Source organism: Oryctolagus cuniculus, chromosome 11 (assembly GCF_051225735.1).
Source record: "Oryctolagus cuniculus isolate XC-2025 breed Fujian yellow rabbit chromosome 11, ASM5122573v1, whole genome shotgun sequence".
Lineage (NCBI taxonomy): Eukaryota > Metazoa > Chordata > Mammalia > Lagomorpha > Leporidae > Oryctolagus > Oryctolagus cuniculus.
In genome coordinates this window covers 24,025,262-24,051,711 of record NC_142877.1, presented here as the reverse complement: position 1 = coordinate 24,051,711, position 26,450 = coordinate 24,025,262, and the positions used below count along the sequence as shown (strand labels likewise).

Sequence of the window (26,450 nt, the reverse complement as noted above, 5' to 3'; positions counted from 1 at the left end):
CCCCGGTGCACCAGTGCAGGAACACCCTTCCAGCCAAGTCCTCGGGAGGCAGAACTGGAGGCACCAGAAACACCGCGTAAGCAGCAGCATCTCTTGAGCGCTCACAGTCACATTCCAAAGCTACAGAAAACATACGCATTTGTGGTGGGCCTTTTTCAAACTCTGATCACAAGATGGGAAGAAAAAGATTCTTCTGGCATTACCATTTGGACTCTCAGAAGAGCTCCCTGTACTGCGTATAGCAGTACACTCACTAGAGTTTTTTAGTGTATCAAGTTACAAGACATCATGGGGCTGTTTTCTAAGACCTCTTTGTGGCCATTATGGAAGAAAATTAAGGAGGGAGGGGTACCTAGCACCTTGTATTCCCTCATGTAGTAACAGATGGAAGAGGATCCGGCAGTGAGGTAGTTAGCAACAATCCTCACATAAGGTAAAGAATTCAAATCTCGCCATTTCTCTGGGCAGTCTTCCCTGATCTCCTGCTGCATCCACTTTTAACTTTGTTATCTCAAGAGAAGTGAGAAGAAAAATGGCTGCCCAGCTGAAGAGCCTGCCAATGTCCAGTTTTTCAGGACAAGGATACAGAGACCTCACTACAGCCCAGGCACAAACTGTTTCGCTTTGTTTTTGCTGAGTTATTTTAATAGAAAAGAAAACTGAAGGACAAACCAAATTGAAAGAATCACTGTTATAATAACTTTAATTTATCTTGCATTTTACAGAAGTCTATGAACGATTTTAAAAAAGCACCTCCTTACCCCATTATGTTTTTCTGACAGTTGTTAAAGTAGGCAATGAGTATGTCAACAGCTTGAGCATCGGCATCTTGCAAGGATTTCCGATCACCAACCACTCAAAGAACTTGGCGACTTTTCTGTCTTGCTTTTAATACAATAGCATATCCACTCTGATGGGAAACCTGTCCAGCCAACTCTCCACAACACACTTTGCAAAATCAGTGGTGATTAGCAAATTAGTTAGCTTTGGCACGGAGCTGTGCTCGCTTGCCTGTGACAGCCTGGAAGCCAGTTTTGATACTGGCAACAGAGCATCGAGAATGACAAGTTTCGCACTGTAAGAAATAGAGTCGGGTGTCCTTCTGCAGGATTGTGTCCGGTGATCGGCACGTGTGACAAGTGACATACTCCTCTGTGGGAAAAGGAACACATCATTACCTGGTGGCTCAGTGAGGCAGAGGTTCCCGCCCTCTGACAGTTGGAAAAACAGAATTAAAAGACTTTGGTGTAAAAAAAATTTTAAATCCGTGCACTTTTTTCCATATTAACTTTTTTTTAAAGATCTTTCACATGCATGGATTTCAAAAGTATCTTTGCACCAAATGAACTCACCTATAATTTACATTTTTCTAAGAACGTTTTTAATTATCTTCATACATATGGAGCTCCATAAACCCAAGCTGACAGGACAGTTTACCTGGGCATTCAAACGAGGGGAGCTCAGCTAGATCCAGCTATCCTGATAAGAAAGCACAAGCTATTGCAGCGATGCCTTTTATACTAAAACGTGAGCTTTTAAAAGACTCCAGATGCCAGCTGCTGCAGAGGTGACTGCCAGCTGCCTAGTCTTGGTTTTGGCTACAGGAAAGCCAGCCTTCCTAGACAGAAATTCATAAAGCCAATATTAAGTGATTAAGGTAATAAAAGGTGGCAGCTCACACCTGAATTAAGACCACATTTCTGTCTTAACCTTCACAGTGCCAGAGCCAACCAACAGCCTCAATCAACTAGGTATTAAGAATTCCAAACCCTCTCTTTGCAGCCCTGGGTCAGCAGTCAAGAGCCATCTCTCCCTACCCCCATCCTCTGTCACTATCATTTCCTCCCTCATTTTTTTTAAATGCTAAGCTTTTCTAGGCTCATTAAAAACAAATGGCTCTCCTCAGAACATTGCAATCTGAAGAGAACATTTCAGTGATACAATGAAGCCAAACTGTATACTTACTGATATATCTTCTCAAGACATTTTCTATTTGTTTCTGTTGGAATCTTCCTTTGATTACAAGTTGGTTATTGCCATCTATAGAACCACTATGAAAAAACACAAATATTTTTTCCTGAGAAAAATTACAGCATATTCATATTTAATGAATTTAAAATATATTCAATGGTGTGCTAGGATCAGTGTTAGAAAAACGGGTTTCTCAACATTTTTAATTAAGTAGCTGGTGCATGATGATCTGACCATATTTCCTAATATTAAAACCAATTTCAGCCAACTAAATCTCCAGTGACAGTAATCAGATTTATAATTGTTTAAGTTCAAAATGAATTCAGTTGCATATGACAGTCCATTCACCTGAGAAAGAAAAACTTTCACTGTGTACACACTTTATGCAAAGTAAATGGGCTGTAAGTGCACTACAAATTTTGATACAGTTATGATTAAAAGTATAAAGTCCCAGCTTCCAATTCTAGTTCCCCGTTGATGTGCCTGGCAAAGCAGTAAAAGATGGCCCAAGTGCTTGGGCTCTTGTACCCATGTAGGAGACCCGGATGAGACTTCTGGTTCAGTCTGGTCCAGCCTTAGCCTCTGTGGCCATTTAGGGACTAAACCAGTGATCACTCTCTCTGCCTCTCCATAACCCCACCTTTCAAATAAATAAAAGTATATATGATGGAAATACACAATTGTAGTGATATACATACTAATTTTAGTGTGAACATATTAAAAGCCATTGAATTATATGCTTTAAATGTGTAAACTGAGTATCTCAAAGTGGCTACCAAAAATAGTTGAAGTCATAGACCACAAATTGCCAATGATAATTTACTTAAGAAGCTCTTGACAAGCACTTGAAAAGAGAAAGCTCTGCACTAGACATTCTCATGTTAAAACTTATAAATCACTAAGTGAAACAAAAATCTGTCTGCAAGAACTTAAGTTATATTTATTGGATTTCTGCAAAAAAAATTTCTGCAATTCAAGTATAAGGGTTTAATAACATCCTCAGAGCTGGCATTGTGGCACAGTGGGTAAAGCTGCTACCTGCAATGTTGGTATCCCTTATGGACACTGGTTTAAGTCCCAGATGATCGATTTCTGAACCAGCTCCCTGCTAATCGCATGGGAAAAGCAGTAGAAGATGGCCTAAGTGCTTGGGCACCTGCTACCTGTGTGAAAGACCTGGATGAAGCTCCTGACTTTGGCCTGGCGCAGTGTGGGCCACTGCTGCCATTTGGGGAGTGACCCAACATTTATTTGAATGGCAGTTTAGAGAGAATGAGCAAGCATCCATCTGCTGGTTCAATCTTCAAATGGCCGCAACAGCCAGAGCTGGGGCCAGTCTGAAGCCTGGAGCTTCTTCTGGTTCTCTCAAGTGGGTGGCAGGGGCCCAAAGACTTGGGCCATATTCCACTGCTTTCCCAGAACATTAACAGGGAGCTGGACTGGAGGGAGAACAGCTGAGACCTGAACTGGTACCCATACCCATTATGCTAAACACTGGCCCATGTAACTTAGTAGATCTCAAATCGTCTTCCATGGATTATAACCCTTATCTGCAAGCTAGAGAGTGCAATGCTTGATGCAGGAAAATTTTCTTTCATTCACTATCAAAGAAGTTTCCTCAACAATCCTATATTTAACCCACTGACAATTATTTCTCTGGTACAACTTAAAAATTTACCCTGTGCTAGAGTCTGCGTTTACCTTCAGTGTTCCCAAAGGCCCACATTGTTAAAACTGGCCCTAGGTGGTATTATTGGAAGAGGACAGAGACTTAATCCAACTATCGAAGTGGATCTAAAGTGGGGGCGGGATCCTTCGGTCCCTAGGGGCATGCTCTGGAGAAGAGATTGGCTGAGTTGGGCCTTGTTTCTCTCTCGGCTTCCTGTCTCACCCCGCGATCCTTTCTCTGCATGTGTTCTGTCATTCATTACTCTCATCAGGCACCAGACACCAATGGGGCTTGCCCAGCCTTGGGATGTGAACCTCCAAAACTGAGCGGGGATAAACCCTGTTCATAAGTAACTTCTCTCAGGTATTTGTTACAGTGATGAAAATATAACTAATACACCCTGCTATACAAAAACTGTACATGATATCCTGAAAAGTAGAAAAAGCACTGCTAGAGTTGGTCCTTGACCAATTTATGCAAGTTAAACAATTGTAACAAATTTATATGTAAAACACAATTCGGGGCAGCAGCTGGCCTAGAGGTGAAGCTGCTGGTTGGGACAGGCCTCCCATATTGGAGCGCCCGAGCTCAAGCACTGGCTCCACTCCCAATCCCAGCACCCTGAACCCTGGGAGGCAACACGTGATGGCTCAAGTGGTTGGTTAGGTCCCTGCCACCAATCCAGGAGACTGGTTTAAGTTTCTGGCTGCTGGCTTTGGCATTGAGTTCCTGGTTTAGGCCCAGCTATTGTAGCAGGTATTTGCAGACTACACCAATGGATGGGAAGTCTCTCTGTGTCTGTCCCTATTTTCTTCTCCTAAATATGTCATAGTTCTACAACAGAACCTACATATAAATTACTCTAATTACACAGCAAGTACAATAAATTCCCAATTAAATTTTAAGAGTATAAAGAGCACAGAACACCTTAATTTTCTCTGTACTGCCAGTGAGGCACAGATTTTAAGAGCTCAAATTTCATGGGGCCAGCACTGTGACATAGTGGATAAAAGCTGCCGCCTGCAGCACCAGCATCCCATATGGATGCAGGTTCAAGTCTTGGCTGTTCCACTTCCAAACCAGCTCTCTGCTATGGCCTGGGAAAGCAGTAGAAGATGGTCTAAGTCCTTGGGCCCCTGCACCCACGTAGGAGACCCGGAAGAAGCTCCTGGCTCCTGGCTTCAGATCGGTGCAGCTCCGGCCATTGCAGCCATTTGGGGAATGAACCAGCGGATGGAAGACCTCCCTCCCTCCCTCTGCCTCTCTCTAACTCTGCCTTCCAAATTCCAGAGACAGACCTGAGTTTGCATCTTGACTGTACCACTAACTGGCTATGTAACCAACTGTAATTTCAGTTCACTGAAACTGTTTCCAAATCCAAAGGCAGGGATATTACTTCCATTAAAGTGGTTCCTCCCATGCCACTCATCAACTTACAAACTGTTTCTTCAATAGCCTTACCAATTCTGACTTAAGAAAAATGGCTTCCTCTGAAACTCAACATTTGCTCAAAAAACAAAACAAAACAAAACAAAAAAAACAAAACAAAAAACTAATTCCTGTCCAATTACTGGCAGGAAACTCTAAAAATGGCTCTTGTGTTGGTATACAAGTAAGCCTGTTGAGTCAACGCCATAACCTGGTTCCTAAGCAGCCAAGCTCTCCTAGAGGAATGAAGTAGTATTTCTTTCTACTTCCCTGAAGTTTCTTGGTAATCAGGTAGATGTTTTTTAAAAAGCAAGTTACTTATACTTTTCAGGTTAAAAGAGGTTCTTATGAATTGGCCAGTAGTAACTTACTAAAAATGAATATATAGGTTCTTACCTTGTACCCAATTCAGCCAGTAAAAATGCAAGGAGGTGTTTGGGCTGACGATGTAATCTAAAATGAAAATAAAACATGTAAACCTTATCATTCATGGAAACCTGTCAAAATTTCTAAAAAACCATCTCTTCACTATTTTTGACCTATGATTACTATCTATTTAGAAACACATACACATGAGAAAATGTGTAGAAACATGGAGAGGCAAACTTTAGAGGGTAACATTCTCCTCTGGGAAGGAAGATATAAGATATAGACATAACTATAACCATAAAATCCTTTTTAAAGTATTAAGGGGCCAATGCTGTAGTGTAGCAGGTTAAGCCATAGCCTGCAGTACCAGCATCCCATATGGGTGCAGGTTCTAGTTGCTGCCCACTTGTTTTCTTTTTAAAGATTTATTTACATATTTGAAAGGCAGAGGAGAAAGAGAGGTCTTCCATCCACCATCCATGGATTTACTCCCCAGATGGCTACAGCTGTGCTGATCTGAAGCCAAGAGCCAGGAGCTTCTTCCAGGTCTCCCACGTGGGTGGCAAGAGCCTGAGAACTTGATCATAAGTGGATCAGCTGGGACTCGAACCAGCAGTGCCATATGGGATATTGGCACTACAGGCACCAGCCTCTGCTCCACTTCTGATCCAGCTCCCTGCTAATGTACCTGCAGATGCAGCAGAGGATGGCCCAAGTGCTTGGGCCCCTGCACTCACGTGGGAGACCCCATGAAGCTCCTGGCTTCAACCTGGCCCAGCCACGGCTGTTGTGGCCATTTGGGCCATTTGGAGAATAAGCCAGCGGGTGGAAGATCTCTAACTCTGCCTTACAAATAAATGAATCTTGAAAAAAAAAAAAATAAAATACTAAAGGGCTGGCATTGCGGTATAGCAGGTTAGGCTGTCACCCGTGATGCCAATATCCCATGTGGGCATCGATTTGAATCCCAGCTGCATCACTTCCGATCCAGCTCCCTGCTAATGCACCCAGGAAAGCAAAAGACAGCTTAAGTATGTGGGCCCCTGCCATCCACATGAGAGAGCCGGACGAAGTTCCTGGCTCCTGGCTTTGGCCTGGACCAACCTTGGCCCTTTAAGCCATTTGGAGAGTAAACCAGCAGATGGAAGATCTTACTCTCTTTGTCTCTTCCTCTATCTCTCTAACTCTGCTTTTCAAATAAATAAATCTCAAAAAGTACAAGACAGTGTTATGGTATAGCAAGTTAAGTTGCCACCTGCAATGCCAGCATCCCACGTGGGTGCCAGTTCGAGTCTCGGCTGCTCTACTTCATCTAGCTCCCTGCTAATGCACCTGGGAAAGCAGCAGAAGATGCTTGGGCCCCTGCACCCATACAGAGACCCAGAAGAAGCTCCTGGCTTTGGCCTGGCCCAGCCCCAGCCTTCGTAGCCATTTAGGGAGGAAGACCCCTCTCTCTGTCTTTCAAATAAATAAAGCAAATCTTAAACAAACTAACAAAAATCTATGACCTGAGGCAATGTGTCCAAAGGTCAGTATACACCTAACTCAGATACTTGATATTTGATGTCTTTTATGCTAATCCTTATATAATCCTTATATATTTCCTGGTTTAAATTTTTAATGAGAAAAAAAAAAAAAAAAAAAAAGAACTTCAGGGGCCAGCGCTGTGGCGCAGCAGGTTAATGCCCTGGCCTGAAGCGCCGGCATCCCTTATGGGTGCTGGTTCTAGTCCTGGCTACTCCTCTTCCGATCCAGCTCTCTGCTATGGCCTGGGAGAGCAGCAGAAGATGGCCCAAGTCCTTGGGCCCCTGCACCCACAAGGGAGACTCAGAAGAGGCTCCTGGTGTTGTATCAGCACAGCTCTGGCAGTTGTGGCCAATTGGGGAGTGAATCAGCAGATGGAAGACCTCTCTCTCTCCTGCCTCTCCTCTCTCTGTGTAACTCTTCCAAATAAATAAATAAATCTTAAAAAAAAAAAAAAAAAAAAAAAAAAAGTTTGCAGGGTCTGTTCTGTGGTGCAGCATGTTAAGGTGCTACCTGCAATGCCAGCATCCCATACAAGCGCAGGGTTCAGACCTGTCTGTCCAACTTCCTGTCCAGCTCCTTGGTTTTGGCCTTGCCCAGTCCCAGCCATTGTGGCCATTTAGGGAGTGAATCATCAGATGAAAGATCAAGGGGCTAGTGCTGTGGTGCAGCAGGTTAAGCCACCGTCTTCCACACCACCATCCCACATGGGCACTGGTTTAAGTCCCGGCTGTTACACTTCCCATTCTGCATCCATGTAGGAAACCCACAAGAAGCTCCTGGTTCCTGACTTTGGCCTGGCACACCCAGTTCCTGCCATGTGGCCACTGGAGAATGAACCAGCAGATAGAAGATCTCTCTCTGTCTCTCCCTATCTCTGTAACCCTTTCAAATAAATAAATAAATGAATCTTAGGGGCTGGCACCTGCAGTGCCAGTATTCCCTATGGACGCCAGTTCAAGTCCTGGATGCTCCACTTCCGATCCAGCTCTCTGCTATGGCCTGGGAAAGCAGTAGAGGGTGGTCCAAGAGCTTGGGCCACTGCACCCACATGTGAGACCTGAAGAGGCTCCTTGGCTCCTGGCTTCAGATCGGCCCAGCTCCAACCGCTGCAGCCATTTGGGGAGTGAACCAGCAGATGGAAAACCTCTCTCTCTGCCTTTGCCTCTCTGTAACTCTGCCCTTCAAATAAATAAATGAATCTTTAAAAAAAAAAATCGAGATCTCTCCCCACTCCAGCTTTGCCATTCACCTGAATACATTACAGAAAAATTTTTTTGCATCAAAATAGCCATATCTTTTAATTCCTTTTCCACAAAGTTTAAGTACTCTTATATAATACTGTATAAAAAATATGTAATTTTTCTATAATGAGCATATGTTAATATTGTCATCAGCAGACAAAGTCTAAAAAATTTTAATACCAGTAATGACAACAAGTGGTATCTCTGGGTGGTAGAACTTTGAGTGTAAGCATCTTGATTTTGTTCACTATTTTTTCTACAACAAGCACACGCCACTTATGGAACTAAAGAACAAGCAGTCCTTCAGTCCTTCAAAAAATTTTTTTTTACCACATTGAAGTCTACAATAAGGACATCTGGTATCCTTAAAATGCCACTGATGATCTGGCAATTGGGAAGGAAGCTCTTTTTAAGCAACTTACAGTTTACAGATATCTGTAAAGTTGACAAAAGAAGTTTTCTTGGTTCCTACTCGAACGACCTGTGGAGGTTTCATGACAAATTTCCTTTTCTCGCCAGCAACCATGTCTGGATTCTTTTCCCTCATGATGTTGAACACTCGATTCAGTAGCTATAGAAATAAAGTGGTATTTGTGCACATTCTTAGCAAGAGCAGGAGTACCAAGTTCCTGTGAGTCACTCTGCTTTAACAAAGCACACATCACTTTTTACTAAAATATACTAGCATCACTACATGTTCTGGCAGCTGCTTAAGGGCATCACCAACCAGAGTATGGTCCATTATTGATGCTCAGCAACTCCCTCAAGTTAAATTAATCAACAAGCCCCTTTCCATTCTATTGCTATAGGAGAGTGTAGGATACACAGACAAATAAATATTCAGGGGACCCAAACAAGCAAAACCCAGACTAGCCTGGCCTCGAATTGGCCTTTCTGTCACCTCTGCTCCAAATTCCCAGGAAGCTCCCTGCCCTAATAAATTCAGGTGGGGACAGTGAGACTGCTGTATTTTTGGCAAGCAGCTCCCAGGTGGGCTATTGGAGATATTGCAGGCCCATTCCCCATCTGTTTTTCCATCAGTGCATACCTCAGTCTCTATCTTTCAATTCAGGGAATATTTAACAAGTATGTATTTCTTTGAGCTGTAGTGAACAGCTTAGCCCATTGTCACAACAGAATTTTGTCTTACCTCCTCATACGTGTAGTCTCTTTCTGAGCCTGCCCAAGCAGGGCCTGTCTGGTTACTGAATGAGATTCCATCATCTTTCTTGCTGTCTTCGTCTTCTAAAGCTATAGATAACAAAGACTGTAAGAATGAGGGGCAGGCCCTGTGACAATAACAAAAGGGGGAGAGTGCAGATCTAGAGAAATGAAAACTTCAAAGACATTTGTCTTCTCTCCCACAACTGCATTCATAAACAGCCTCAAAGAAAAAGCTATCAAGAACAACTCCCCTTCCCTTACAGCTAGAGATGTTATGACTTTCATAAAAGCCCCTGAACAGAGTCCTGATTAGGAGTTTGTGATAGCACAGACACACTGAAATGTTTCTTGCCTTAACAAACACAAGATAATGTAATAGCATAATTAAAGGATAAGAGTCCAACTGTTTTGACACACTTAAACAATTTCCATATCCATAAAAACCCATCTGCTGCTTATTCTAAAATTCTCCAAAGACCCTATAACATTTAGAAACTTTAATAAAACTAAACAAAACACTTTTTAACATTAAACCAGTTACAGTAATTTTCTCAAGTCTGAATCAGTGTTTTAATATAATCATAACTGCCAAATTCTCCCCCCATGAAATCTTTAACTGCCAATGTTAAATTAGATACTGTTTCCCTTCAGCTTCATGTAGCAAGAATAAGGGGTAGGAGAAAAATCTCTGTAAAGGCACCCACAAACTCCATCCAGGAAACTAGGGCTAAAGGCTCAGATAAGCTAAAAATGAGCTGTGGAGTCCCCAGTATTACCTTCATCTTTCTCTAGTATTTCATCCTCGTCTGGGAACTTGACATTCTTCTTTTTCTTTTTTTTATTGCCAAGCATGATATCAAGGTCATCCTCTGGTTCAGCTGGCTCTTGAACATCATTTTCAATCTTAAGATCCTAAGAAATTGAGATACGAGTTTCAATGTTTTGATACCGGAACTTTTTTTTTTTTTCTTCCTTTTCCTTCAAATGACATGGGTTAACTTGATTTTGGCAGGAAATATTCAAAGCTAAGTTTCAGACAAGAAATACCTCTCACAAGTGGGCCAAACTGGCTCAGAGAGGTCTTTGCCATTTAAACTGAATTCCTCAAGTTACTTTCGTGGGATCTCTCCTGCTTTTTTACAGTTTATTTTTATTTTCAGCCTTGGGATCTTATTATTTATTGCCCATGTTTCCAATCCAGGCTTCCGTAAGAATCACCTGGAAAATCCCAAATCTTCTGACTGATAAACTTCAGCAGGAACAAAGTTCAGGAACTTTTTGGAAGAAGTTTCTAAGTGAATCTGATGCAGTCAGTGCGAGAGATTTTTCCTGTTGATACCAAATATTTGTTTATCCACACTAATCCTCTAACTCTCCAATACTAACTAGGTATATCCTCCTATTCAGCTCTAATAACTACCCCGAGAGTTAACGTCAGACTCCACAGGTTTAAGAGCTCTGTCTTACAAGGCCGTCCTCATTTCAGACGCTAGTCTCCAGTGCCATGTTCCCAAGTTACTCACACTGCAGTCCAACTTGGCTGTAAATCTGGGAAGTCCCTCAACTCCCCTAACACTCAATAACCTGCAAAAATGACTCGCAGAACACAGGGAAGAGTTTCACTTACTACTTCCAATTTATTATAAAGACTGCAACTCAGGAACTAACAAATGCAAGGGATATAAGACAAGGTCTAAGGGGAAGGAGCTGTGGGGGAAGGTCCAGACATGACACCATGCCAGCATCTCTACATGTTCACCAGTCAGAAGTCTTGAAACTCTTTTGTCATTTGGGCGTTTCATTAGGTAGGCAAGACCATGTCATTGCTCACTGGTGACAGAACCCAGGTCCAGACTCCTCCCCTCCTTGGAAGTGTCACAGGTTATGCAAGTTCCAACCTTCTAATCATGGTATGGTTTTCTGGTGACCAGCCCCCATCTTAGAGCTTTTGAGAGACCTCCAGCCATCTTATTAGCATAAAAAAGACATCACTTTGGAGATTGCAAGGGTTTCATGAGCTATATACCAGGAACCAGGGACAAAGATCAAATATTTATTTTTTATTATTAACCACAGACAGCCTGGCACCAGACAAGTTGAAGTCTTTGGACATCACTTCAAAAGATGACAACATGAAAGAGGGAAAGGCAGAACCCATGGGGAATGAGGACCACATAATTTAGGGATGGAGACAAGGTGCAGCTTAACCTCAAGATTAGTTGTTATTGGCATGGATATAAACAAGGTATTAACACCTAGAAAAGTTATAAAGGGCCAATTTTGATTTCCAGTCTTTTCTCTCTTCTCACCAGTTTATCCAATCCCTTATCCCAAAGTGTACCGTCAATATTACCTATCAATTAACTATTTTTTGTATTCCTATATCATCAACTATTGTGACAATGGCTACAGTGATTTCAGAAATCAGTGAAACAAATTGGAATAGTTGGGAGTAAATCAAGCTCAGATCTGGGATCTTAAATCCAGGTGAGTGGTCTTGGTGTCACATTTAGCTGTCAAACACCAATCAAGCCATTGGTATAAGCTAGACATACATAAACAGGAAGCCAGATAACAACCTAGTCTCTAGGATGACTTTCCATAAACAAGAAACTTGGAAACGCAGGATATAAATTAAAACATATCAGCTTGTTTCTAGTCCTACACTGTTATTCATTTTATCCCAGTAAGATCTACATTGAAACGGGTCAAGACACAGCTTAAGGCAGAGAATACAAGTGTTTCTCAAAAGAACTGTAATGGTCTAAAAACTCAAGTTGAAGATAATCCAAGACGACTTTATCTTTAAATCAACATTCATGTCTTGCCTGAAGACCAGAATATTTTTAACATCCTCTTATGTTATGTTTTTACTTCAACAGCAGAGAAAAAAGCATCCGGACACTTAAGAGTAGAGCTAATCAATAATTCTTTAGGCACCAGTTACTAGAGGAATCAACCATCAGCGCCATATTAATCAAGACTTTCTGTGGCACATTCTGTGCTGCCAATTTTATCCAGGATTTTTAAACCTCATTTATTCAGTATAAGCGGAGCATTTCTTTCTCCAATTGTCCTACAATAGCAGGAAGAGAAGAGAATCCCATTCTAAAGGATTCTAATCATCCCTGAACTAAGATATCAGAAAAGGAGACGCGTATCTCATTCGCTTCAGTATTCTTGCAATTAGCATACAATGCCTGACTCACTATAATCTTCAATACACATTTACTGAACTAACCAAATCACCAAAATTATGACATTGTTTCTAAAACTCAATGAATTATTTCTTGCTACATATGGGATATAGTTTACTTGGATTTGAGCAAAAAAACTACCAAGGAAAATTTTCCGACACAGAGTAAAATGGAACACTTAAGTATCTGAGTATGTGTTCTCACTCTTGCTGTCTTTCTGTATATAAATATATACATATAAAATTGATATCATCCTGGGTTTTCTTTTTCTTTTTATTTGGCAGGCAGAGTTAGACAGTGAGAGAGAGAGACAGAGAGAAAGGTCTTCCTTTTGCTGTTGGTTCACCCCCCAAATGGCCGTTACGGCAGATGCACCGTGCTGATCCGAAGCCAGGAGCCAGGTGCTTCTTCCTGGTCTCCCATGGGGTGCAGGGCCCAAGCACCTGGGCCATCCTCCACTGCCCTCCCAGGCCACAGCAGAGAGCTGAACTGGAACAGGAGCAACCAGGACTAGAACCCGGCACCCATAAGGGATGCCGGCACTGCAGACGGAAGATTAACCAAGTGAGCCACGGCGCTGGCCCCCTGGGTTTTCTAAATAGATGTGTGTTCTGCTCAAGTGATTCCTGGACAGTCTTTTAAGTTTTAGGCAGAAGAACAGAGACGTTCAGTTCCTCTCTCCTTCATCCATAACCCCTCTTATTCATCTACCTACCCACCCACCTACTTCAAAATAACTTTCAGACCTCTCTCTCTGCCTCTCCTCTGTGTAACTCTTTCAAATAAATAAATAAATCTTAAAAAAAAAAAAAAAACCTGGTCTGAGGCCAGCATTTTGGCAAAACAGGTTAAGCCACTCCCACAATGCCAGCAAACCATGTGGGTTGAATCCTGGTTGCTCCACTTCCGATCCAGCTCTGTGCTATGGCCTGGGAAAGCAGTGAAAGATGGCCCAAGTTCTTGGGTCCCTGCACCTACATGGGAGACCCAGAAGAAGCTACTGGCTCCTGGCTTTGACCTGGCCCACCCAGTTCTAGCCTTTGCAGCCATTTGGGGAGTGAAGCAGCACATGGAAGATCTATCTCTCCCTGTCTCTCTGTAGCTCTGCCTTACAAATAAATAAAATAAGTCTTTTAAAAAACACACACTTGGCCGGCGCCGCGGCTCAATAGGCTAATCCTCCACCTTGCGGCGCCGGCACACCAGGTTCTAGTCCCGGTCGGGGTGCTGGATTCTGTCCCGGTTGCCCCTCTTCCAGGCCAGCTCTCTGCTGTGGCCAGGGAGTGCAGTGGAGGATGGCCCAAGTCCTTGGGCCCTGCACCCCATGGGAGACCAGGAGAAGCACCTGGCTCCTGCCATCGGATCAGCGTGGTGCGCCGGCCGCGGCGGCCATTGGAGGGTGAACCAACAGCAAAAGGAAGACCTTTCTCTCTGTCTCTCTCTCTCACTGTCCACTCTGCCTGTCAAAAAAAAAAAAAAAAAAAAACTGGCTTGAGTGCTCTGCTTTGCCTATAGGCCACATTATCATTAGCTACCACGCAGCCACCACAGGCTAGAGTTCAAAGGTACACACCCAAGTTTGTGGATATTCAACTCACTACCAGAAGTGTAACAGAAGATATCACAGCAATATTTACTCCACAGGATTTCTCATAGAACTCGCTCCCCTCAGCCAAAAACCTCAGTGTAACTGAGGACAAGAGGCATTTTGTGATCTTCTAAACAGGACACAACATAATACACAAGGTCTCACTTTATATTTCTCAGTTATGATCCTTTTAAGATAAACCACCAAGGGGCGGCACTGTGTAGAGGGTTAAGCTGCTTGCAGCTCGTGATACTGGTATTCTATACTGGAGCACCAGTTGAAGTACTGACTGCTCTGGGCCAACGCTGTGGTGTAGTGGGTAAAGCTGCCACCTGTGGCACTGGTACCCCATATGGGCACTGTTTTGAGTTCTGGCTGCTCCACTTCTGACCCATCTCCTTGTTCAATGTGCCTGGGAAAGCTGGAGACTGGGAGACCCAAAAGAAGCTCCCGGCTCTAGATCGGCCCAGCTCTGGCCGTTGTAGCCATTTGGGGAGTAAACCAGTGGATGGAAGATCTCTCTCCCTTTAAAAAAAAAAAAAGAAAGAAAAAAATACTGACTGCTTTGTTTCCCATCCAGTTTCAACTAATGCATCTAACAGAATGGTGGAGGATGGCCCAAGCGCTTTGGTGCCAACACCCATGTGGGAGACCAGGAGGGAGTTCCTGGCTCCTGGTTTCAGCTTGGCCCAGACCTAGCTATTTACAGTCACGTGGGGAGTGAAGCAGAATAAAGATCTCTATGTCACACTATCTTTCAACTAAATAAAATAAATCAATCTAAAAAAAAGATACACTCCCAAGAAAAACAACCTTTTACAGTGGAGATTAAATACTTAACAGTAAAAGTAAAGCTAATATGGAGGTAAGATGAAGTGGGAAGGATGTCAGCCATTTGCAACCTTTCACGAGGTCAAATTTTACCTTCAATAAGAAAGCAATACTACCTTTACACCTTCTTCAGCTTCATCAATATCAAATATCTTTTTTGTTTTTTTCTTCTTTTTCTTTTGGTTAAAGAAGTTCAAATCATCTAGATCATCAGAAGCATCTAAAAAGACAGATTGAGAATTATCAATTTTTAAGAACTAGCAGGCAAGTAGATGGTTTCCTGCCACTCACATAGGAAACTCAAATTGAGTTCTGGCTCCCAGCTTCAGTCTGGCCCAGCCCATCCCAGCCTTGGATATTGTGGGCATTTTAGAGTGAACCAGCAGATGAAAGATCTTTGTCTCTCTGCCTTTCAAATAAAATAAATAAATGGCATCTAACTATGAGTTATACCAACATGTTTTAGCTATTAATTAATAGCTAGATGACTACCAGCTAATAGTTAAGGGACCATATTGAGAATATTTACCAATCTGTGTATCATTCCTCATTATTCCCAAGGTACAGTCAGAGCTCTATTTCTAAGATTCTCCAGCTTTCTCTCTCCCATTTTCCCACAACTCTTATCACCCATACATCAATTCCTGCCTCCAGCCCTACGCAAGTACTTCCAGTTCCTAGTACAGTATGTGTGTAGCCTCAATTCCATGCCTTCCTGTGGGCCCTCTCATACAGCTATGACCTCCATCTCATGGGACAATAAGCCTTCTTTAAACTTATCCTTTCCCCTCAATTGCATTAAGGGTCCCCAAGGTGCTTGGATAGTACCTTCTGGATAGTACCAACCCATCTGAAGTTCTTAGTTCCGGTTTGCTTGTCTATCTCTCCTCTGCATAATACAGACTAAGGAATAAGTCTCATTCACCTAAATCCTAGAGCCTAGGCAAAAACATTGTCCAAAGACCTTAATTATTTCGCATTCATTAAAATAAGGCTGTATCAAAAATATGAATCTCAATGAAATTATACCTACCACCAATGAGAAATAGTGGATTTTGTTCAGTAAGTTTTTCATTTTCTCTGGCAGGCTATATACTAAGAATATTTCAGGCTCCTCCTGCTAGCTTCCAGGAGTTACTAATAAATTCATTCTGCTGTATTACAACAGAAATTATTTAATTTCCAAGCTTGTTTTAAGCATGTAGGAAACACTTGGGCACATGGGAGAAGCTCAATGAATGTCGGTTCTCTTATCCCAATCTTATATTTGACACAAATTATGTTTACTGAATCTCTTGCTTCTAATAGTTAAACTGTGTCTATGTTAGATATCAGGAGTGAATAACTAAACCAAGTTGTCTAACCTCAAACATTTTAGGCTGTAATTTTAACCTCTTATAAAATTTCAGACCTGCTAAGACATAAACTGCTTATGTTGGTCCTATTTCTTTCTGCCCATACTGAATTACAACCACCATTCGAATTGAAGAGATCTGGCCAGCGCCGCGGCTCACTAGGCTAATCCTCCGCCTTGCGGCGCCGGCACACTGGGTTCTAGTCCCGGTCGGGGCGCCGGATTCTGTCCCAGTTGCCCCTCTTCCAGGCCAGCTCTTTGCTGTGGCCCGGGAGTGCAGTGGAGGATGGCCCAAGTACTTGGGCCCTGCACCCCATGGGAGACCAGGAGAAGCACCTGGCTCCTGCCTTCGCAGCAGCGCAGTGCGCCGGCCGAAGCAGCCATTGGAGGGTGAACCAACGGCAAAGGAAGACCTTTCTGTCTCTCTCTCTCACTGTCCACTCTGCCTGTCAAAAAAAAAAAAAAAGAAAAAAAAAAAGAAAAAAAAAAGAATTGAAGAGATCTGACAGGTTAAATTGGAAAACCAGTCCTGAAATGATGAAGTTTCATCATCTTTGCCACTTGTGAATTCAGTGGGAATTTCCCTAGAATAAGCCTACCAAAAATCAGCAAGGTCCAGTGGACACTGGCTACTGATGACCTGGACTGTCCTGAACAGCTTTATTGGGCTAAGAAGTCATCACGTGCACAAAATCCAAAACACTACTGGAACCAAAGCTCCCTAGCACAACAGTGAGTCTCACACCAACCACTCACTCACCTTTTTTCCTACTGTCCTCTTCATCAGCTTCCACATCTTTGTCCTCCGTTGGCTCTGGCTCCACTTCTTTTGTTTCTAAGGGCTGGGTCTCTTCTGTCTGGGCATCCCCTTCCTCATCTAGCATAAAAGGCTTCTTCTTCTTCTTTTTCTTCTTGCTCATAGTAGGATCAAAAATCATCTGTTTAAAAGACAGTAAAGAAGAAAAAGGGGCCAAGTGATTGTTTTAAATGATATTCACATTCCAAATATTCTTTTTTTTTTTTGACAGGGAAAGAACCCAGCACCCCGACCGGGACTATAACCCGGTGTGCCGGTGCCGCTAGGTGGAGGATTAGCCTATTGAGCCGCCACGCCGGCCCCAAATATTCTTTATCCTCAAAAAGCATAGTCTTAGAATTAAAACACCAAAGAGGATTTTAAAATAAAATACCTATCCAACCTTCCATATATTATTAAGTATCCAGCAGATGAGGGTGTGTGTGCACGCATCTATAACATATGCCTTTCAATTTGCAAAATACTCCACAAGATATAGCAACCTCACTTTTAGTTTCATACGCAAATCTAGACATTATGAATGAATTATGGAATTTAGGAAAGGGACCTCAGAAACAACCTAAGCTCTGCTCCTCACGTTATAGGTCAGAAAACCATGCCTGTATATGGGTTATAAATATTTTATTCAAGGTTGGGAACCTGGGGCTACTACTCCCCCCCCCCCCCCTTTTGGCTATACTTGGAGACTTGATCTGATTTAAAAAATAAAAAAATTCATCCTGAAGTTCAGAAAAACCGTAACAGAAGTCTATCAGCAAATCTTCCTACAGCAAATCTCTGAAAAAGAGAAACATCTATATAACCTTTTATTCTGCTTTTCATTTGTTTTGCTAGAAGTTCTCAAGGGGTGGGGGGAGGTGTGTGGACATTGTGGTATGGCAGGCTAAGCTACCACTTGGGACCCTGGCATCCTATATTGGAGAGACATTCCACAATGAAGTGCTGGGAAGCAGAATACATTGGCCCAAGTACTTGAATTCCTGCCACCTACATAGGAGACCAGGATGAAGTTACTAGATCCTGGCTTCAGCTTAGGCTAGCCCTTGCTGTGGGCATCTGGGGAGTAAACAAGCGAATGATATTTCTTTCCCTTTCAAATAAAGAAGTGTTAAAAAAAACTGTTTTTTAAGGTTCTCGAGTTAATGTCTCACATACATTTTCTAAATGTAGATGACATTTACTTAAGTATCTGCAATAGAAAAGCTAGTGTATACTGTACTGATCACTTGAAAAAAGTTATTGTCAACATAATTGTTTAGATACTCATACATAAATGGCAGATGCCTGATAGAGCAGAAAAAACATCTTTGAGGTCAAAGAGAAATGGATTAAATCCCAAGCAAATTTTTCTTTCCTGAGCCCCTTCCCAGTATTTGTCCACATTCTACCTGGCTTAAACAGCATTTTGCCCAATGACCTTCTGTGGACAGTGAAGTGTTTAAAAGCCCAGGTCTGTGGGCCAGCGTTGTGACACGGCAGGTAAAGCTCTCACCTGCAGTGCCAGCATCCTATATGGGTGCCTGTTCAAGTCCCAGATGCTCCATTCCTGATCCAGCTCCCTGCTAATGCACCTGGGAAAGCAGCGCACATGGGAGACCCAGATGAAGCTCCTGGCTCTGGCCTTGTTCAGTCCTGACTGTTGCAGCCATTTGGGGAGTGAACCAATGGATGAAGACCTCTCACTCTCTTTCCCTCCTTCTCTGCAACTGCAACCCTGACATTCAAATAAATAAATCAATCTTAAAAAGGGAGGAGGGGGGCCCGGGGCTGGCGCTGTGGTGCAGTGGGTTAACGCCCTGGCCTGAAGCGCCGGCATCCCATATGGGCACCAGTTCCAGTCCCGGCTGCTCCACTTCCCATCCAGCTCTCTGCTATGGCCTGGGAAGGCAGTAGAGGATGGCCCAAGTCCTTGGGCCCCTGCACCTGCGTAGGAGACCCGGAAGAAGCTCCTGGCTCCTGGCTTTGGATTGGCACAGCTCTGGCCATTGGGGCCAACTGGGGAGTGAATCATCGGGTAGAAGACCCCCCCTCCCCGCCTATCCTCTCTCTGTGTTAACTCTTTCAAATAAATAAATAAATCTTAAAAAAAAAAAAAAAAAAAAAAAACAAGCCTGGAACTCAACTGACTGAATTCAAATCTTGATTCTGGCTTGTACTTGTGTTATCCCATGCCTCATCTATAAAAGGGAGATAAGCAAAAGAACTAAAAACAAACTTCACAAAATTATTAGGAGGATTAAATGTGTAAAAAAAATATAAAACCCTAGGCACAGTGCCCAGCATGTACTCAATACACATTAGCAATTATAATTTACATAAAATGCTTCACAGGTCACAAAGCATGGCATCTCTTGATTCTTATCACTGAAACATCAACTCAGGTGACCTAATTTCCTAAGACTTACAATACTCTCCAAAAATTCCCCAGATTCTAGATAAATTTCTTTATGTCACAAATACATTAAGGAAAATACACTAGACTGAAACCATTTTGTTATCTGTAATAAGGCAAGTAGTTACTGTCCACACCCAATAGAGAATTATTTGCAAAGGATCCAGGAAATTTTTAGACAGCCTCATTTTAAAGTTAGTCCCTCCTACTTTATTTAACAAAGTTTCAACTGTGTGTAAATGAGTGATTCTGATGTGTAGTTAGTTTCAAAAACATTACCTGGCAAACTTAAAAGTGTCCCTCCCTTCCAGGACAGAAGAACCAAGGGGAAAGACTCCCTCACTGCTGACCTTCTACTACTTGAGCACTACCATATGCTGCAAGGAGGTGGCTACGGTTCTTCCTCTTTCTTGAACACAAAGACGGAGCTAAATGATGGACAGGACTATAGGCACTGTAAATTTGGTTCTTACAGGGCTTACAATCCACTTAATGCATTTTCTCAAGCATCAAGTCCCCTGAAATATTAACTTCCTTTTAACTATGATTAAGCAAGACAGACCAAAGATGGGAGGGATCCTGAAATCATCAGGTGACAGCCTCACAATGACCTTCTTATCCTCTAGAAAACATTCCATTGTAGCCTTGTAAACCATAATACACGTGCAAAAATCATACACTGAAGTTATTCGCATCTCTTAACTACTGTCTCTGAATACTTAACATACACTCATTGCTTCATTTTAGTTATGCAATCTTGCAAAGCAGTTTACAGATCAGGAAATCAGGGATACTAAACCAGCACCTGAAGCAGACCTCCTCAAGGTACAAGGCCAATGTTAGTCTTGACTAAAATCATTGCTTCTGAAGATTTTATGACTTCCAGATTATGCAGTGATTATGTTCCAAATGTTCTATTTATTAAGACGAGTTTGAATTGTGAGAAGCAGAGTTACTGACAGTGTACCTCTGATAAACTATAGAATCACTTGAGCTAATTTTTTTTTAAGTCTACAACCAAGTCATCAAAAGCCTAGTTTCCATTTTCAACTTCTCATGTTGGGCTGAAGAAGGCTAGGATAAGAGATACAGCTAAAATCACCCTAATTGCCTGGAGTGCTTTATCAAAGTGGATGTCTTTCCCCCTTCATCATCATACCCAAGAAATCAACTTTAAGGCCACAATATATCTAAAAGGCAGGTATTAGTCACTAAAGAACCCACAGAGAAGCAAGGCATTGACCTGAAGTTCCTTTCAGAGAGAGGTAAGGCAGAACAGTGTTGCATCTCTGGATAACAGGAATTTGGAAGATTTTACTTCTTCGTATTCTGAAGTTTTGTAAACTTTACACAATACACATTCTAATTTTAATCAGAAACTTTCTTCTTTTACTTTAAAGTTTCTTTTTGCAAAACATTCCAACATATTGTATAATGTTCTGGTACCTTGTGAATGGGACCTGGAAATATGCAAATCTTAGATACTGGTAGTGCTTTTAAAAAATGATGTGTGGCCAGCGCCGCGGCTCACTTGGCTAATCCTCCACCTGTGGCACCGGCACCCCAGGTTCTAGTCCCGGTTGGGGCGCCAGATTCTGTCCCGGTTGCTCCTCTTCCAGTCCAGCTCTCTGCTGTGGCCCAGGAAGGCAGTGGAGGATGGCCCAAGTGCTTGGGCCCTGCACCCGCATGGGAGACCAGGAGGAAGCACCTGGCTCCTGGCTTTGGATTGGCGCAGCGCTCCGGCCGCAGCGCGCTGTAGCAGCCATTTGGGGGGGTGAACCAACGGAAGGAAGACCTTTCTCTCTCTCTCTCTCTCTCACTGTCTAACTCTGCCTGTCCAAAAAAAAAAAAAAAGATCTGAACGATTTTTTTTTTTTGGACAGGCAGAGTGGACAGTGAGAGTGAGTGAGAGAGAGGGAGAGAGAAAGGTCTTCCTTTTCCTTTGGTTCACCCCTCAGTGGCCGCTGCACTGCGTTGATCCGAAGCCAGGAGCCAGGTGCTTCCTCCTGGTCTCCCATGGGGTGCAGGGCCCAAGCACTTGGGCCATCCTCCACTGCACTCCCGGGCCACAGCAGAGAGCTGGACTGGAAGAGGAGCAACCAGGACAGAATCCGGCGCTCCGATCGGGACTAGAACCCGGGGTGCCGGTGCCACAGGCAGAGGATTAGCCTATTGAGCCGCAACACCAGCCCTGAACAATTCTAAATGCCTGCAAATTAAGGGATTTCTTTCCTTTCCAGTTAACACCATATTTCTAGGATACTCCTTTTAAAGATCATAGTTACACAAGGTTAAAAGGGTTGTACTTTGGTGAGGTCTTGGCTTAATTAACGGGTTTAGGAATCAGCTAGAAACTATACTCTGTTCTTCATACTGGCCTCTTATCCACAACCCGCAGCTGACAGGGTGGGAGCCACAAGCTAGAGTTAGAATTAACCTTCCTGGGCCCTAAAAAACGAAGTTGGTTTGGCAAACTGGAGTGGTATCAGGTTGCATAATGCTTTATTGGCTACTGCAAAATCTTGCACTAGACTACTCTGACAAAATCCTGATCATCCTTCAGCAATGTATTCATAGTCCACTTCTTTCAAAACCTGATCCCAGTGCTAAAAATGAACTATTCCATCCTCCCAAACCACTAAATTGATGACCCTATTTCTTCCCCTGGTGTCAACTACTAGTTGTTTTTTTTTTTTTTTTTTTTTTGCGCCTTGCACTATAGCTGTTATCTCTTACCTCCTTTACTACACTGTGAGTACTTTACCATAGAAACCAGACACAAAATAAAACCCCAAATTATCTCGTACTCCCTAAGTACTTGTGTGTGCAAAAAGTTTGGAAAATGAGTAGAGACAACTATTGTGAAACACTGCTACTCTTGTAACTTACAGCACGTGTGCAGGGTTTTAAAATGTTTTTGCACCAAATAAACTTACCTTTTAATTCTACTCTCCATGAACTTTGTGAAGCACCCTCATACAGTAGCTTCGAGCCATGTCTACCTTCTTCTGATTCTTAGTTTCTCTAAGTTAGTGAGAGCCTCCCAGTCACCGTGAGATGGGAGCAATACTGGAGAGATCTGACCTATACTACTGGCTCGACTACTTGCACTATCCAACTCTTTCAGCCTGTTTTCTCATCTTCAAAATGGACAAAACATCAGCTGTGTCACACAAGTGCTGTGAGAATATATTTCAAATTTCAACTTGCTCTTGCAGGCCCTGCGTGAGCAGTCACTACCTGCTTTTCGTCTTCACTCCTTAACGACCAAGTGTCCACTTTCTGTGAACACACTTGTCTCTCTGATCAAGACTCGCCACTGCCTGAGGACATTCTAAGCATCACGCAGGGCCTAACTCAAAAGCCAACTCGAGAGAGCCTCGAATTCTCCCTCCTCCACCTCTCCGAGGCCAAGGAAACGTAAATTCTTCATAAGCTCTCATTCCAGGGGGGAGCCCTCCGGTAAGCCGTAGCTCACCCACCGAGGACACTTAATGTCAATTTCATCTTGAGTCGTTTGATTTTACGCGAACTAGGACAAGACTGGTAAAAGGAGATTTAGGGAAACTCGCCCGGGTCCGAGCACGACGGCAGAGAAAGCCCCATCCACCTGGCAGCCCGGACTTCCTGCGCCTGTGGCTGGGAGCACGCTCGGGGAGGAGGCCCGCCGCGAACTTCCCGTCCCGGGAGCTCCGTCGCTTCTGATGGATCTCCTCGGGTCCTAGCGCTCTCGCCCCCTCGTCGTCTTCAAGAGCAAATGCTCGGGTCGAGGACGAGGGCGCGACGGGGGCCCGCACGAGCCAGCCTGCTAAGTTTTTCACGAGCGCTCCCGCGGAGCCGAGAGAGGCCCCTGGGCCAGCCCGATGCCCAGCAGGGCAAGCGAGGGCCACAACGCCTAGCAAGAAGGAACGCAGGGTCGCCAGCCCCCATCAGCTTCAGCTGGGGAGCTAACCCGGCATTCAAGCCCCCTCGGGGAGGACGACTCAACGTGTGCTCTCCATGCCGGCCACGGGAGGAGGCCAGCCTTGGCGCCGCCGCCTTGAGGAGAGCGGGGTGCGGTCGAGCCTGAGGGTCGGGAGTCCTCGCCCGCTCCACGGCTCCGGGCCGCCCTAGGCCCAGCTGCCCCATATGGCGGCGGCCGGCCGCTAGGCCGCAGGCCCGGTGTCCCACACCCGGGTGGGTTCGGCTTCCCGCCACAGTCCTTAGCCCTAGCGCTCGGGCCCTCACCTCGTCCCCGGACATGGCTGCGGCTCGGGTGGGTTCGGCTCGGACGGGAAGTCGGATGGGTCAGCCCCAAGAATCCGCGACAGCTCGGTTCTTGCTGATATCTCTCCCTCCACCGCACCAGGCTCTTGCATCAGCGAAGGAAACGACACCCCGCCCTCAGCCCAGGCGTTGAAAGTGCGCCTGCGCACAGCCTACCACGGCGCAGGCGCACGGGAGAGCCGGCCTAGCGCGCCCCGTGTGGCGCGAGTTACCAGGCGACGCCGCGGCGCCTGGCATGCCGGGACTTGTAGTCATTCCCTAAAGAGGCACGCGCTTGCGCGGCCGCCGCCCTGCAATTGGTCCGCGACATCTGAGGAAGCCTTCGCCGGAAGGTTCGATTGCGTGTAGTGGTGACCCTTGCCTCGGCTTTTTGCTGAGTTCTGCATTGTTCGTGGGAGGCAGTTCTGCGCTGCCGCTGGGGTGAATTCGGGGCCGTACCTCCTGAGTTAGGGTAGTGGATAACAGCATGAGCCCGTTGGGGACTTTTAGTTTCCTACGTGGCCCCGGAGGTTGTGGTATTTGAGGAGTTCAGAGTTGGAGCGGGAGGTACGCGCCTCAGTGAGGAACTCGGTCTACCCCATGAGAGATCTAACATGCTAGCTTTCTACTTGGGAGTCGTAAACCAAAAGTCACCCCTGAGGAGAAGCGTCCTAGCTGGAGGCCGGCTGTCGGGAAGTACTTGTTCCCGAAGCCGGCTTTGCGCTCCGGGCGCGTCGCGCCGTCGCTCCTGAGCTAAGAGCCGCTACCCTGTAGGGAGCGAGCGCTCGCTGTGGCAGGGCACCTCGGAGAGCACTCCGGATGGTCGGACCCAGTTGGGCTTGGTGTCCCCTTGAAAGGAGGGGAGCGCAGAAGAGGGTGAGGAAGAATTTTGATGTTTGGGCTTCTTAGGTAATTTGGGAGAGGGTTCCAGGAAGCAGGGCCTCTCTCTGGGTTGGATTCTATCAGGAAAGGCGGGTATTTCTATGATTGGGTATGTTAATGATCCTTACATGAAAAGGAGGACCAAGCAAGGTTAGCGCTGTGCTTGGTAAAGAAGCAATGTTCTCTCATACTAGACTGGATGGGAAGATTTTTTTTTTTTTTTTTTTTTTTTTTTGTGGTGAGGACAGCTTTCTTGTAACCAACCAAGTAGCCTTTAGTGTAGATTTATCGGTTACCCAAATCTCTTCCTTAGCTTGATTTTTTAAACTCGGCAATTCCTCTGTAAAGCTTCCCTCATTAAGTTAAGGGAGTAGCACAAGTGTCTTTAACATAGTTAACATCTCAGTGTTGGCCTCTGTTGTGAGAGCTCCTGTAAGAACTCTCAAGCAGAACTCCCAATGATTGCAGGTGTTGAAATTCATTTAGGGGCGAGCGCTGTGACACAGCAGGTAAAGCCGCTACCTGCGGCGCTGGCATCCCATAGGGGCTCTGGTTCAAGTCCCGGCTGCTCCACTTCCGATCCAGCTCTCTACTGTGGCCTGAGAAAGAGGTGGAAGATGGCCTAAGTCCTTGGGCCCCTGCACCCGCATGGGAGACCAGGAAGAAGTTTCTGGCTCCTGGCTTCAAATTGGTCGTTGTGGCCATCTGGAGAGTGAACCAGCAAATGGAAGACCTCTTTCCCTCTGCCTCTGCCTGCGCTGGATACATATATAAATATATATTTAAATAATATATATATATTTCTCTGCCTTAGGCCTCAAAACAATTGTGTGAGACAATCCACAAGTACTTAGTATTTCCTACTGAATACCAGTCCCTAATCTAAGTATTGTGAGTTGTCTCCAAGAAGCTTACATTGGCGGGCACCACGGCTCACTAGGCTAATCCTCCGGCGCCGGCACCCCAGGTTCTAGTCCCGGTTGGGGCACCGGATTCTGTCCTGGTTGCCCCGCTTCCAGTCCAGCTCTCTGCTGTGGCCTGGGAGTGCAGTGGAGGATGGCCCAGGTCCTTGGGTCCTGTACCCGCATGGGAGACCAGGGTAAGCACCTGGCTCCTGGCTTCAGATCAGCATGGTGTGCCGGCCGCAGCGGCATTGGGGGGTGAACCAACGGAAAAAGGAAGACCTTTCTCTGTCTCTCACTGTCTACTCTGCCTGTCCAAAAGAAAAAAAAAAAAGCTTACATTGTAATAAATTGGACACATTAGCCCTTTTTTTCAGATGAGGAAACTGCTTTTGTAGCATTTAATAGTCATATAATCAGTGAACCAGGAAAGCTAGAATCTAAGTCCAGACACTCTGATGCCACTGGCTGCTCCTTTACCACTTTGAAAATCTTAATTGATAAGAATCCTGAATTGCTACCACCAGACTTCAGTCATCTTCAGCGATCTGTGCATACCAGGGTTTCTCTGCAGCAGCACTATTGATAGTTGGGCAAGACAATTTGTGGGGAGTGGTGTTCTGTGTATTGTAGGATGTTTAGCTGCATCCCTGGCCTCTTCACTACGTGCTAGTAGTACCCTCCCACTAGCTGTAACAACCCAAAATGTCTCCAGACATTGCCAGATGTCCTCCTGTGGGACAAAATCATCCCCAGTTGAGAACCACTGGTGTATACCATCTATCTCTTGGTCTTTGAGAAGTGAGAAATATTTGGGGTGTAATAATCCCTATCACTGAGTGGGAAGACCTTAAGAGAAGAGAGGGAAACTGT

At 44.5% G+C, this 26,450-nt stretch overlaps 2 protein-coding genes across 5 annotated transcripts in view; one reads left to right on the top strand and one right to left on the bottom strand.

Moving 5' to 3' along the window:
- Positions 1-685: 685 nt before the first annotated feature.
- Positions 686-23,914, bottom strand: EIF2S2 (eukaryotic translation initiation factor 2 subunit beta). Its single transcript, NM_001082398.2, is given in 9 exon segments — positions 686-1,152; positions 1,966-2,051; positions 5,465-5,521; positions 8,628-8,776; positions 9,356-9,456; positions 10,146-10,281; positions 15,102-15,205; positions 17,100-17,277; positions 23,776-23,914. Coding segments are annotated over 9 exon segments (1,002 nt in total). The 5' UTR covers positions 23,791-23,914; the 3' UTR covers positions 686-976.
- Positions 23,915-24,042: 128 nt separating this feature from the next.
- The window catches only part of ASIP (agouti signaling protein), a 192,058-nt gene continuing 189,650 nt past the window's right edge, over positions 24,043-26,450 (top strand). For 2 of the 4 annotated variants that reach the window (XR_016215652.1, XM_070051291.2), the window contains exon 1: positions 24,043-24,146. The gene's annotated coding sequence lies outside the window, so the exon portion shown is untranslated. Of the gene's footprint in view, positions 24,670-26,450 lie in introns of all 4 variants that reach the window. The other 2 variants (XM_051844895.3, XR_016215653.1) reach the window with 2 other exon arrangements.